This window comes from Mesocricetus auratus, unplaced genomic scaffold (genome assembly GCF_017639785.1).
Source record: "Mesocricetus auratus isolate SY011 unplaced genomic scaffold, BCM_Maur_2.0 Super-Scaffold_100011, whole genome shotgun sequence".
Taxonomy (NCBI): domain Eukaryota; kingdom Metazoa; phylum Chordata; class Mammalia; order Rodentia; family Cricetidae; genus Mesocricetus; species Mesocricetus auratus.
This window is the reverse complement of record NW_024429195.1, coordinates 80,807,155-80,821,302: the sequence shown is the minus strand read 5'-3', so window position 1 is coordinate 80,821,302 and position 14,148 is coordinate 80,807,155. Positions and strand designations below refer to the sequence as shown.

Sequence of the window (14,148 nt, the reverse complement as noted above, 5' to 3'; positions counted from 1 at the left end):
TGTTTGGGATCTTTTTTATTTTATACACATGACAAGATTTTACACCAATAGTCAGTTAAATAGTACAAATTTACATTCATGAGGAATGTTAAAAAAAACAAAACAAAAACTCAACTAAAAAACCCACTTCTTCCTGTGACCCACAATCCCAACATTTTACAGTGCAGGGGAGAAGGAGGCTGGGGGAGCATCCAAACAAGTCTCTCTGAAAAGAAACGACTTAAAATTTCACATTCGCTCTCCACACAGGATCCGTGGTGAGAGGATAATTTACAACTCATCTTTTTCTGTTGTAGATTCCTGTGAAAACAAAAATCAGAAGACATTTACAAACTACCACTAACCCTACCTGTTTTGTTTGTAGTTACTGGCCAAAATAATTCAGAACCCACCAAGATCAATGCCTAAATTTAATTATCAAAAGTTAAGCTGGGCAGTGGTGTCGAATGCCTTTAACCCCAGCACTCGAGAGGCAGACTGTGAGTTCGAGACCAGCCTGGTCTACAAGATCTAGTTCCAGTACAGCCTCCAAAGCCACAGAGAAACCCTGCCTTGGACAAAAAAAAAAAAAAACAAAAAGCCAACCAACCAACCAACCAACAACAACAACAAAAAACCCCAACATTAGGAAACCTATTTGCTGGCCTCACACTGCCCTACGTGGGAAGAGCTGAGTGGAGCCCAGCTCTGGCTCAGACCTTTGCTGTTTCCTGCTCCTCCTCGTCCTCCTCTGTGCCCGCATCCACCTCCTCCTCCTCGTCTTGCTCTGTGTCTTCTGTCGTGTCTTCAGGCTCTTCTTCTGGTTCTTCTTCTACCTAATGGCGACATTCATGAACCCGGTAAATGCTTCCATCTGTTTTCATTTTTCTTAAAATGTTTACGATCCTAAAGGGTGTTTTAATTAAGAACTTTAGTAAATCTTCATAATGGGGGAACTATCAGGAAGGAAGACAGGGATTTCTCCTTCATAGGTGAGTGATGTCATCACTCTAGGGGTTGACATGGAATAAATAATTTCTAAGAGTAAAAACTAAACACAATTCTAAAACGGTGACACTTAACTAAAAGGCAATTGTTCTTAAAAGCTGTGGAAGAGCCGAGGGTACAGACCTGTGCTTCAGGGTCAATGTTTAAGCTGAGGCGAAGCATTCTCTCTATTCTGTCTCCATAAGCCTTGGTGTCTGGCAGAAGATAACCTGACCGAAGCGTTGCTGTTTCAAATAAAACCACAGCAAGATCCAAGACAGTCTTGTCATCTTCATCTTCCTGATAGAGGGCACAGCCAGTTAATATTAATATTAAAAGTTACAAAGCAGTCCAGTTTAAGCAGAATGGCTACATCATCACTCACCTTAACCCGTCTAAGCATGTCTCTGATCAGCGGATGTCTGGGATTAATTTCAAATGTTTTCTTCTGACTGGCATAGTAACTGTTCAGGGACAAAATGAACATTAGTTAAGACATCAATTTTAGGGTCCACATGCCTACTGTATTCTAACTTTAATTACAAAGAAAACTATTGCTTCCTTTACAGGGGTGAGGTGGGGAGGGGGTCATGGGCAGATAAAAAATGAAATAGAAGAAACTAATGGTGAGTCTCCAAGTAACAAGTTCTGCTGGATTAATGAACTGGTTTAATGTCTTATTCTCTAATACCTTAACCAAGCCATACAGTGACGGGTGCTGCTTAAGTATATAATCTCCATTACTTCACCGGTGTGGGTCCCTAAAAATTCACTCTTAATTAACTCCAATTAAAAGTTTGCTCATTAGCATTTTCCTGGTAACTTCAACTATTTCTGTAAGTCCACACATCTGCTCAGAGCTTAGGGTACAATTTGATTAGTCACTCTGGTGGTCACAAGGACAGGAGCTAACAGCATAAATGCAGTGAGCACTGAGTGCACAATAACTTTTCTGACACTGATAATTATGTTTTAAATGGTATTACAATGTTGGATAAAAGATATAGCAGTGTTCCAGGCATGGTGGATCTCTGTGAGTTCGAGGTCAGTTTGGTCTACAAAGTGAGTTCTAGGACAATAGAGGCTGTTACAGAGAAACCCTGTCTCAAAAAACCAAACCAAAAAAAACACTGGTGAGTTGTGATGTAAACGTGGACATTATTACTCCATCACCACCCCAAGAACAAGGTTGTTCTGTATAGCTGTGACTGTCCTGGACAGAACTCGGCTCTGTAGACCAGTGCTGGGATTAAAGATGTGTGCTACCACTGCCCAGCCTGTGGACCTTATTCTTAACCTAAAGTAAAAAAAAGGACAATACATATGCAGATCAAAAACATTTCCATTTGCACACAAAAGGACAGGGGCTGACATGTGGGTAGGGACTTCCCCAGTTCCTTACTTTGTGGAGATGTCCTTGCCCGTTTGGTATGCTTGGGCCTTCATAATCCTCTCCATGTTGCCAGACCATCCATACTGGCTGGCCACAAGAGCACAAGGAGACTCGGTGAGACGCTGTGATACCACGGCCTTCTCAATCTTAGGATGAGAAACATTAGACACAAGTGAGTATTAGCAGGTAGGCAATGCATTCATCACTCCAGATTATAGGCAGAGGCATTCAGATTCAGGAATCCCTGAGTAACACTCATTTAATCTGCTTGTTTTTTCAGCTACAAATTTACACTTAAACCTGTAAAAATGTAGTACAAAATCAGTATTATAACAGGAAACTTCTGTAAGTTGCAAACTCACTCCACCTGTATTAAACAGCATTAAATTGTACTCTTTACTTTTTATTTAGCTTGTGGATAACTCAACCAGCCTGCCCGCCACAGAGTACCTTGTCCTTAAGGGCCTTGTCTTTCATCCAGTTGAGCAAGGGCTCAAACTCCTTCTCTGTTGCTTCCCGGTTTTCCTTGGTCTTCTCACTCTCATCAAACTTCACTCCTTCTTTGGCAACATTCTGGAACCTCTTCCCATCAAACTCGGGAAGGGCCTGAATGCAGTACTCATCCACAGGCTCTGTGAGGTAAATAACTTCATAGCCCTTCTTCAGAAGCCTCTCAACAAATGGAGAAGACTCAGCCTATAAAATTAAACAAGTGCGTTCTCAATTTCTGCCTTGGCATGGATGGCAGTTGTGTCTCCACAGCGTCAACACCCCGCATGACAGGGACTTGAGGTAAGTGCCCCCTGGTGCTGCCTAACGCTCCAGCCACTTGCAACTGCCTTCCTTCTCACCTCTTTCCTGCTTGACCCAGCCATGAAGTAGATTTTGTCCTGCTTCTCCTTCATTCTTTCCACATACTGGTCCAGACTTGTAATGTCAGTTGCGTGGTGAGAAGACTGGAACCTCAGCAGTTTAGCAAGCCGTGTACGATTTGAGTGGTCCTCAATCACACCGAGCTTGATGTTGGTGCCAAACTCTTTCCAGAAAGTATCATTGTACTTTTCATCTGCAATCTTCTTGATCATGTCCAGAGTTTTACGGACGAGCTTCTTCCTTATCACCTAAGGAAAATGGAAACCTGCTTAAGAGAGTTCATCTTAAATCTTTGCAAATGGAAGAGACTAGGAAAACACCAACTGAGACAGCAGAATGGCCCACTAGTGCCACTGATCAAGGAACAGGAAAATGACAGGGCACTCCTACCTCAGACTGAGTTACAATTATCGACAAGTGTTTTTGATGTTAGTATTCTACAGCTTTGATATTTTGACAAAATGACTGATATATTTTTTGAAATGCTTGAAAACAAAACCAAACCAAATCCCACCTAGTCTTCTAATCGCTGTGATACTGGTGGGAAAAGGCTTACTGAAAGGCGCGGCATGTGGGTGACTGGACTCCTGACTGTGGACCAGACAGTGGGCGTGCATGTTCCCTGTCTTTCAACTGGTTGAAACTGTATTAAGTGTTGGGGCAGCATGTGTGCTCTGAGACCCAATCATCCCAGAGAGAAAGAAGTTCCCTTTTTGAGACGGTAGTGTGGCCTCAAACTGCTAATAAACCCTGGCATGACTAGCATTCCCTCCTGCCTTTTCCTTCAAGCGGCTGAGATTATAGGGAGCACACTGTTGTGCCTGACAGAAGTTCTTTTGGATAGTCAAAGATCAGCCTAAGCACAAAATCTAGTTGCTCCGCTCCAGAACGTTCTCACTCCAACCAAAGAGCAAGGAGCCCAACTACAAGTCCTCACCTTGAGCAGTTTATGTTGCTGAAGAGTCTCACGGGAAACATTGAGGGGGAGATCATCTGAATCCACCTGCAGATAGCAAAACAGCCGCTAAGCAACAGAAACAACTCCATACCAAAAAATCCAATAGTGCTGGATTCCCACCCACTCTAATGGTCACGCATCCCATCTCCAGATACTTACAACACCTTTGACAAAATTAAGGTACTTGGGCATCATATCATGGAAGTCGTCGGTGATGAATACTCGGCGCACATAGAGCTGAGGGGAACCAAAACAGAGTCACCCTCTGGACGTCACACTTGGAGTTTTTAACTTAGTTTACAATATTTAAAAGTCCACCGACCTTAATATAATCGCTCTTCTTAGATCCATACTCATCAAACAGACCACGAGGAGCAGATGTGGGCACGAATAATATTGATTTGAAGGTGACTTCCCCTTCTGCAGTGAAGTGGATATAAGCCATGGGGTCATCACTTTCCTGTGGAAAGTACCTTGGTTATTCACGTCACAGAACAAGCACTGCTGAGAATATTAGTAAGCTATCACACTACGATCTTTAACAGAGACGGACCCTTACCAGATCAAAACAGAAAATCAAAACAGACAAATTACTTAATTCTGACTAGGCAAGGTTTTTTTGGATGAGGACTGCTAATAACAGCACTGTTAATCCCAGGGAGGGTGAGGACAGTGTCACATGTTACCATCTCATGACACGCCAAGTTCTTCAACACATTCTATCTGTACAAAATCTTGTTTAGGGAAACAGTGACTAGAAGCAATCTTTTTTTTTTTTTTTTTTTTGGTTTTTATGAGACACGGTTTCTCTGTATTGTTTTGGAGGCTATCAGTCCAGCCCGGCCTCGAACTCACAGAGATCTGCCTGCCTCTGCCTCCCGAGTGACTAGAAGCAATCTTAATTCTAGTTTTATATTCTTAGGAGTCAAAATAATGTTAGGAGTTAAAATAATGGGCCAGTAAAAAAAAAAAAATATCCCAGAGAAACACATTCACTAGTATCTTAACTACATGACTGACAATGTTTGATGTCATAAGCAAACTCTTTCAAGATCACATTAAAAACCATTCACTAACTTATATCCTGTTTTATGTTGGAAACCAAATGCCTACCCATATAAGTGGCTCTTATTGTGTCTATAACACATCTCTCAGTCATCTAGTGAGACCTGCAGATGACTCATCTCACATACATATAAATATATATAATATATGTATATGATTAAAATGTTTGGATCAGCTCTTGGATTCTGTAGTGCTTCATTAACAAAGATGTGCCCTGGAATGAATTACTCTCAAAGACTAGTCTTAATCAGACACCCATCTCCAAGGCTCATGTCAAATTTGAATATGATTTGATTACAAAGTCAGGAAAGTGATTTTTAATTTGATATATAACTGTTGCCCTCCATTCTCTTGCAATAGAATAGATACATGGTTGTCATAAATTTTTTTGTATTATCTTATTGGGAAAGAGAGGGACAATCTTATAGTCACATACCATATTTATATGAACACGATATACTGATAATTTTGTATAACACTAATAACCTAAAATCAGAGAAGTCTTAATACAGAATTTACCTTTGAAAATGATTTGTAGAAAGCTTTGTACTCATCTTCTTCTACCTCCTTGGATGGTCTCTGCCATATTGGTTTGATATCATTCATGAGTTCCCAATCCCAAACAGTTTTTTCAACCTAAAGTTAAGATAGTTGGTAAGTTTCTTTTAGTACTCAATGGTTAACCTACAAATATGGTTCCTACTAGAAGCATTTTTTTTTTTTCGAGTCAGGGTTTCTCTGTATTGTTTTGGAGACTGTCCTGGAACTCTCTCTGTAGACCAGGCTGGCCTTGAACTCACAGAGATCTGCCTGCCTCTGCCTCCCGAGTGCTAGGATTAAAGGTGTACGCCACCAACGCCTGGCCTAAAAGCATTCTTAAAGCTAACGGTCTGTCCCCCCCCATCCCTCCCTTTTTTTTTTGTTTTGTTTTGAGATAAGGTTTCTCTATGTAGCTTTGGAGTCTGTCCTGGGATTTGCTCAGTAGAAGAGGCTGGCCTCAAACTCAGATCTGCCTGCTTCTGCATCCCGAGTGCTGGGATTAAAGGTGTGCACTACAACTGCCTGGTAGAGGGTCTGACTTTTTTAGAGGTAAATTCTGGCTATGTGGCCCAGATTGGCCTCCAACCAAGAACCTCTTGTCTCTCAAGTGCTAGGATTGCAGGCTAAAAGCAAAGTCTTTCACTTAGCATTTACAGCCAGTATTTAACATAAAAAGGAAAGTAGCCAACATCATAAACTCAATTGTCAGAAAGACTTCTACCCTCTGCTACCTAACTCAGCTAAGGAGATGTTTAGATATGGATCACATACTAAAGAGGACACAGAAAGCTTCCAATATTTTAAAACACTAGCTGGTCCTGAGTTCAATTCCCAGGAACCACATGATGGTTCACAACCATCTGGTGCCCTCTTCTGGCCTGCAGGGATACATGCAGACATTATTACTATATATGGAATAAGTAACTCTTTTAAAATATTCAGACTACAGAAGGCAGACTTAAATAATACAAAGAATCAGAAGGTTTTTTTTTTTGCAGAGGATTTGCTACTTAAAAACGAAGCCTCATGCAATGCATGGTAATGATACCTTTAATAGTCACCCAGCACTGGGGAGGCAGGATGCCAAAACTACTTGATGAGGCCCAGTTTCAAAAAGCCCAATAAACCATCCAAAACACACCCACCCACACCCATACACCCCAGAATGAAGCTTCTAGGGTTGGAGATGGCTCAGTGAAAAGCACTGACTGGAGGTTAGATTCCCAGCCACCACGTTAGCTCACAACCCTGTCTAACACCAATTCCACGTGATCCAATGCCCTCTTCTGGCTTCCATGGGTACCACACACAGTGGTCATAACACACACGCAGGCAAACCACCCGCACACACAGAATAAAAACAACGTTTTAAAAGAATGCAGCTTGTGGGAAACTCTCCTCCCACAGATTCCAACACACATCTAAGGACCAGGCTCACTTACTTTCTTAGTTTTTGGTTTCTTCTCCTCCTCCTCCTCCTCTACTGCAGCTTCATCATCAGATTCTTCCTTCTCTTCTTTGGCTGCTTCGTCTTCTTCCAGGGGCTCCTCCACGGTCTCCGACTGTTGATGCACAAAGCACAGTTATGGTTAAGCTTGCAGGTTTAACCCTGATTGTCTACAGAACAGAAAACGCTGCAGTAAAAGATCCAATTCACACCCCCCACCTTGTTCAACACTCGTGTCTGCCAAGGTTATATATGGCCTTGAGCCAGACTCACCTTGCTGCTCCACACGTAGATGGGAAAGTTGATGAACTGAGAATACTTTCTGACGAGATTTTTAATTGTGTCCAATTCAAGGTAATCAGAGGCTTCTTCTTTTAAGACAAGACTGAAAGAGAACGAGCCATTTAGGCACAGCTTGCCCAGACTGGTTATAACTGTTATTACTTTGGTAATAACAGCAAGCAGTTCTGTGTAACCCTTGACACAGTAAGAACCTCACCCCCCCATCAGAAGGCTGCGAGCTAAATATAACATATGGTAATGGGAGGGGATAACACCTTATATTCCCCCAGGTGGACTCAATGTTTCCATTAGAAAACAAAGCTCTGATTACACTGGGAGTTTTCATTTCTCAAGGTGAGAAAGCAGTGAGACATTCTTGAGACAATTATCTTTACTTTCATAGTTTTATACTGCCATTCTAGAAATCAATCATCCTAGTGCAGGGCCAGCCAGATTAACCTAATCAAGCCACACTGCAACTGTCTCAAAAACAGAAAAAGTGGAAAAATTCCTAAAGTTGTTCTTGGGCTTTCATCCATAAACATGTGCATAAGCACACCCCTATCCCCAAAACTGAGAGCCAGAGAGCAAGAGAAAGAGAGAGAGGAGTGTGTGAGTGTGTTAGTTCAGTTCCACAGTACTCAGCAGACACACGTGACTGGTAAGTCTGGTAAGTGCCAAACTGCACAGTGTATCATGAAGTTCTCCTGGAGCAGTGCTGGTTTAGCAATGCTTAGTTTTCTTATCCTCCCCCACCCATCAAAAACAAGTCATAGTTGACTGCAAACACAGCAGAGTCACCTGGCAAAAAGTAAAAGCCTCTTGGGGTGTGGTGTACGCCTTTAATCCCAGCCCACTGGGAGGCGGAGGCAGGAAGATCTTTGTGAATTTGAGGCCAGCCTGGTCTAATCCAGGGACACGCAGAGGAAACCTGTCTGGGGGAGGAGGGAAGTAAAGGCCTCACTATTTAGAGGCTCCCACTACAAACAGGGTATGGTGTAGCTTTTGAGATGCTCACATATACTCTGCCTTGGTGGTTACACACAACTGGAAGCTGCTGCGTAGACCACTGTACAAGTGTTGAGTCAATTTTAAGGCTGACAAGAGGGCAGCACAGACAAAGGTGCTTGCCTCCAAGCCTCAAGACAGAAGAAAAAACAAAACAAACCAACAACAAGAAACTCCAAACAGCAGCTGTGCTGACACACGTCCAGAGTGAGTGAAGCAAGGCCAGCAGAAGCAGTTAGCCTTCCACACTGTGGCTCTGCACCAGCAGGTGAAAACGCCTCAGTGCTGCCAACAGTCTACAGTCAGGCCTGCAGGGTCATTTATGTATGGCTTTTCTTGTCACTGCTCCTTAGACAATACAGTATAACCACTCAGGCAGTACAGCACTCACACTGCGAGCAACCAAGGGTGACTTAGAACAATATGGGAGGGCATACAGGTTCTATGCAAATATAATGCCATGTTAGACAAGTTAACTCTTCATCCATTGGATCTGGGTGCCTGCAGGGGTTCCTGAAGTCAACCCCAGGCAGACACAGTGATTCTATACATTTTTTTTTTTTTTTGGTTTTACGAGACAGGGTTTCTCTGTTTTGGAGGCTGTCGGTCCAGCCTGGCCTCGAACTCACAGAGATCCGCCTGCCTCTGCCTCCCGAGTGCTGGGATTAAAGACGTGCGCCACCAACGCCCGGCTGATTCTATACTTTTAAGATGCTGCACTATTGAGAATTTATTACCTGTCTTTCTCCTCCCCACACACTCTTGCACGCTGAACTTTTATGAGTTGAGGGAAGTATGATGTGTGCAGGCAAGTTGACTTTAAAGCTTTAAAGCTAAGAACTTACAAATCAGCTAAGTGAGCAGAGGGATGCAGCGGAAAGAAAAAAGTAACGACCAGCAACATCAACCAGACCCAAGTTCTCTGACCTCACCATTTATAGATCTCTTCCAAGGGTTAGAGCAGCTGGGTTACGGATGAGAACAGAGACACTACAAAACCAAATTGCTGATGTCTTTTCTACTTTTTTCCCTTTAGCCATCCTGGACTCTTTCAATTCTACAGCTAGGCCATCCTGTTCTAGAGCCTTCAAACACAGCCTGTTTGCTGTCTTCCTGAAAATGTGGGCAGCCCTTAGCATCCTTTCTTGTCACTCCTAAATTATTTCTCATACTCTAATGAGCTTGAGCCCCATGTAAAAGCATAGACTACATCTGTCCTATTTTGTACCATAACCCCAACCCAAATTTGACATTCAAATGAGTATGGGTGACTGGTAATGTAGAACTTGAAAAAAGAATCAAAAACTGTCCCAATGTCTCTGGCCAGTCAAATAACAGCTATCAGTTATTACCCAGATAATCTTGCCAGTCCCTTATACCTGTGAACACACCACCCCTTCCTGCCTTTCTTCTCTTCCAATCTGGAAAACTCACAGCCACCTCTTTTGTGGGGTCTCCCATCAGCTTCTCCCTCTGTGCTCCCTCTGACAACTGTAATCGTAACTTTTTGTACCTAGACCCCTGCACATCTCAAGTCTTCCTTCCAATGTGATAGCAATTCCTCATCTTATGGGCAAGGAAGTCAGGGCCCACAATAAACCATGTGCTAAGAAAGCCAGAACCTAACAATCAGGATTCTCTTCTATTAACTTGCATCAGAATCAGCAATACTCACGTGATTGTTGTTCCCCGTCCTAGTGTGTTTCCTCTTGGGTCGGCAATTACAGAGAATTCGTTGGAGTCCGATTCCCAGATGTGCTGGGTATCATTGTTGTGTTTTGATGTGACAATGACCTTATCTGCTACAAGGAAGGCAGAATAAAAACCGACACCAAACTGGCCGATCAGTTCAGAAGTTGATTGACCATCTTCTTGTGCCTCTGTCATTTTGTTTAAAAACTCGCTCGTTCCAGATTTGGCTATGGTACCAAGGTTTTTAACCAACTCCTCTCTGGTCATTCCTACACCAGTGTCTGTGACATGCAGCAGGTTTTTCTCTTTATCACACTAAAGGCAAGACAAGAACAGACAGTTAGGTCTCCTTGATGTTCACATTATGCCAAAGCCAGGTTCTACACGGAGATGTTACCAGCTTTGACCACTTCAACTTTAGACAGAGATATACTACTCCATAGTTTACTTTATGGCATTTTTCAAAAGCACACCTTAAAAGCATGTTTCTTCATATTTTTAAGTGCAGTGCATTTAAGAAAAACAGGCAGAGATTGGTTTAAATGTCAAAGACCAGATACTAATGCAAATAAAACATTTCCAGAAAAAAGATTTCACAGAAAACAAAAGGACTGTATTTGAATGATGCCTGATTTAGGGATCCGTGATCATTAATGTTCTTCATTACACAGTCCTGGCTGTCTCCAGGAGCCTGGTAGGACTGTGCATGCACCCATCCCCTGGCCATGTGATTACTTCTGCCTGGTGAAGTTACAAGTGGGAGTTGTGAATGTGACTTTCAGGCTGAGCCTTTAATTGGTGTGCGACCCTTTGCACCATGGCAACCAGAGATACTCCAGATGGCTGCTCAGTCAGCCCGTAGAATGATTTAAGCCCAGGACTTGGCTACGTTCTCCTAAAGGGCCAGGTCACAGTGGTTACTGCCATTGCAGACAAAAGCATTTATAATATAACTAGTATGACTGCATTCTAACAAACCTAGTAAAAATAAGCCGTGAGATTTGTCCCACAAGCAGCCTGAAGGCTTCCAGTCAAACCCACTGTGACTAGCAAGTTACTTTTCACAGCAGAATACCCTACCAGATCCAACTGATGGAGTGCCTGGCTTCTGAGTACCTTTAAAAAAGCAAACAGTTCATTTAAGCTTACCTTGATCTTGACTGTTAACTCTTCATTTCCAGCAAGTGCATTTTCATCAGTCAGTGAGATGAGCCTTATCTTGTCTAACGCATCAGAAGCATTTGAAATCAGTTCTCTCAGGAAAATCTAGAAGGAAGCCAGATTGAAGCACCAGGATTAATCTCCAGGCAGAATGAGATGCTGGTTTTTATGCCAAATTCCTCATTTCTCCTCAGAAACATGAAAAGACAAGTTCTTTATGGTACAAAGACAGCTTTTACTGTCTTCCTAAAAGGCCAGACGTGCCCTTCCGTCTTCATTATACCTGAGAACTCAGCCTGTGTGGCTGCCCCTAGCTAGCAGGCCATAACCTCACTCTGAACTAAGAGGCAAGACTGGGAAGATGTCTACCCCCTCCTGTTCCAGTATAACCAGGAGCAAGCCTCATCCATTCCTATTGCGCATTTCCATCCTCATCCATTCCTACTGCGTATTTCCACCCTCGCACTCCACTGACAGGACACACGTGCAACCACGGGGATACACACACAGCTGTCCTCACGTGACACTCACCTCTTTATTTTTGTACAGAGAGTTGATGATAAGTTTCATCATCCTGTTAACTTCTGCTTGGAAGGCAAACTTCTCAGACTTTTCTCTGAGCTCTCTTATCTGTGATGCATTTAACCCATCCAGCTGAATAGCTTCTTCCTCTCTAAGGGAATCAGATTAGATAAGCAAATAACTTAGTTTTCATTTTTAAAGGTCTAGTCAGGACACAGTACTAGCAGCCTCTGAAGCGGTCTTATTAGAGGGTAAAAATGAAGCCTTTATAATATCACGGTCATGGGCTGTTTAACACTCAGTTGGCAAGAGTTCTTAAAATTCCCAGAAAAATAAGGCCAGCTACCCTCCACATCATGTTCTCAGTGAATACTTTATACTGTCACTAGTCCCCAGGAGGCCAAAATTTAAATCCTGCTCACCCATCGCAGAGCCCATATTTTGAAGTTACTGGCATAGGTTCTATTTCTTAGAGAGCTCCCAACGAGAGCTATATGTCCTGAAGTGTCACTACCAGCTTTCTGCTTTTAGAAGCTGGGATGCTAGGCTTATCCTCAGCACCCATCCAGCCTTCCTCCTTGGATCAGCAGTCATTCCTAGCGGCAGATAACTGGGCACTCCTAGAAATTCATGATTACTTTGTATCATTAGCGACTAACTTAATGAGCACTGGCCGCCTCAGTCTGGAGAGGGAGGAAGGGCAGCCACTGTGCCCCAGCCTTGCAGGGCTTATCGGCATGGTTCCGAGTGCACCGACCTCTGCACGACTTCGTCATCGGTCCTTGAGCCCTCTCGGCTTTTACCCAGGTCCTCTTCTACTGTGCCATCCACATCCACCTCGTCGTCAGCTCTAACAAACCCTGAGGAAAAAAGGTTAAAGCTCTCAAACACTGCTGCTTCCTGTCCTTCGTACAGAGGCGACCAAACAGGGCAAGGAGAAAAGTTAACAGAATTCAGTCGGTAAACACAACATGTGGGGGTGGAAAGGATGATGTATTACCGATTTCAATAACCAATGTCAAGCCAAGTTAGCGCGCTGAAGTTTAAACGTAAACGCTCACGACCCTCAGTAGCCTGTGGAAGACCAGGCAGCCAGCACTAGTGTCGCAGCTTCCCTCAAAACAAGGCGTGAGTGACACAGGCCCCATCGCCACCCACACACGTGTTGCACTCCGTGTGGAGGCCTCTACACTGGCTAAGCTAAAACGTGGGTCTCCTTTAGTTGTCACACGGGTCAGAATGCAGACAGGGTCTGTGCAACTTCTGGAGAGGGGAACTGAAATCGGGACCGAAGGCGAAGCCACGTCAAGGACTGCGCTCGTAGCACAGCGGAATCAGACACTGGGCCACCGCCACGATGCTGGCCTAAGGCCCGGCGCCTGCAAGCAGAAACGCGCTTCCCAAGAATCGCGGGGCAGGGGCCGGGGTCCTCAGGATAGGGTGGTCAAAGGTCGGACCTGATGACACAAGTCCTTCAAGGAGGGGCCCGCGCATGGCTCCCCCGGGGGTAGAGTCCGAGAGGCCGCGCCCCGCCGGCGACACTTCGGGAAGCGCTCCGGCTCCATCCGCTAGGCATTTAAACGCCCCGGGTCCAAGTCGCCTCTTCCTAGGGGCCTCAGGGCAAGCATCACGAGCCCAGTCTACTTCGAGGACAGGAGACGGTCCCTGTACCCTCTGCAGCTCCCGGCGCCCCCCCTCCCAGGCTCAACGCCCCCAGAACGTTCGAGAAGCGGTCGCGCAGAAGGCGGGGGGGGGGGGGTCCGCTGCTGCCCGATCACTCACCGAAGGTCAGCAGGACGCAGCAGAGGCCCAGCACCCACAGGACCCTCATGGTGCGCGGACGGCGGGTCGCAAGTCCTTTTCGGTCGCAGGAGCCGCCTCCGCCCCCCACCCCGAGTCTCCGGTCCTCACACCTCCGGCCGCGCGGTCCGCCCACTAAGCCGCGCGCAGGTCGGGCTGCTTTTCTCCCCACGGCTTGCGGGCGGGGGACGGGAAACACGAACACACCAATCGCACCTCACCACGCACTCTCCGCACCCAATGGGGACGCACGGGGGGGACCGCAGCCCGCCAATCGCAACTCTCCAGGTGCGGTGCCCGATGCCCGAAGCGTGGCTCCTTCCGATTGGGCTCGGCCGGCGGCTTTCCTCCAATCACGTGGCTCCGCGGGCCCTCACACGCAGGGCCACCCCTCGGCCTGGGAAGCCTTGGCCTCCGAGGAAAACCGTCCAATGAACGTAA

The 14,148-nt window shown here is 45.0% G+C and overlaps 1 protein-coding gene across 1 annotated transcript; it reads right to left on the bottom strand.

Annotated features, from left to right (window-relative positions):
* Positions 1 to 13,856, bottom strand: Hsp90b1 (heat shock protein 90 beta family member 1). The gene is made up of 18 exons (XM_005067963.4): positions 13,690 to 13,856; positions 12,665 to 12,767; positions 11,917 to 12,058; positions 11,374 to 11,490; positions 10,208 to 10,539; positions 7,516 to 7,627; positions 7,238 to 7,357; positions 5,775 to 5,891; positions 4,513 to 4,650; positions 4,350 to 4,427; positions 4,170 to 4,235; positions 3,211 to 3,480; positions 2,810 to 3,055; positions 2,369 to 2,505; positions 1,352 to 1,430; positions 1,111 to 1,266; positions 699 to 815; positions 1 to 300 (listed from the first exon to the last, which is right to left on the bottom strand). Exons 1-18 carry the CDS (start codon positions 13,736 to 13,738, stop codon positions 271 to 273), a joined length of 2,409 nt encoding a protein of 802 aa, XP_005068020.1. The 5' UTR covers positions 13,739 to 13,856; the 3' UTR covers positions 1 to 270.
* Positions 13,857 to 14,148: the final 292 nt, after the last annotated feature.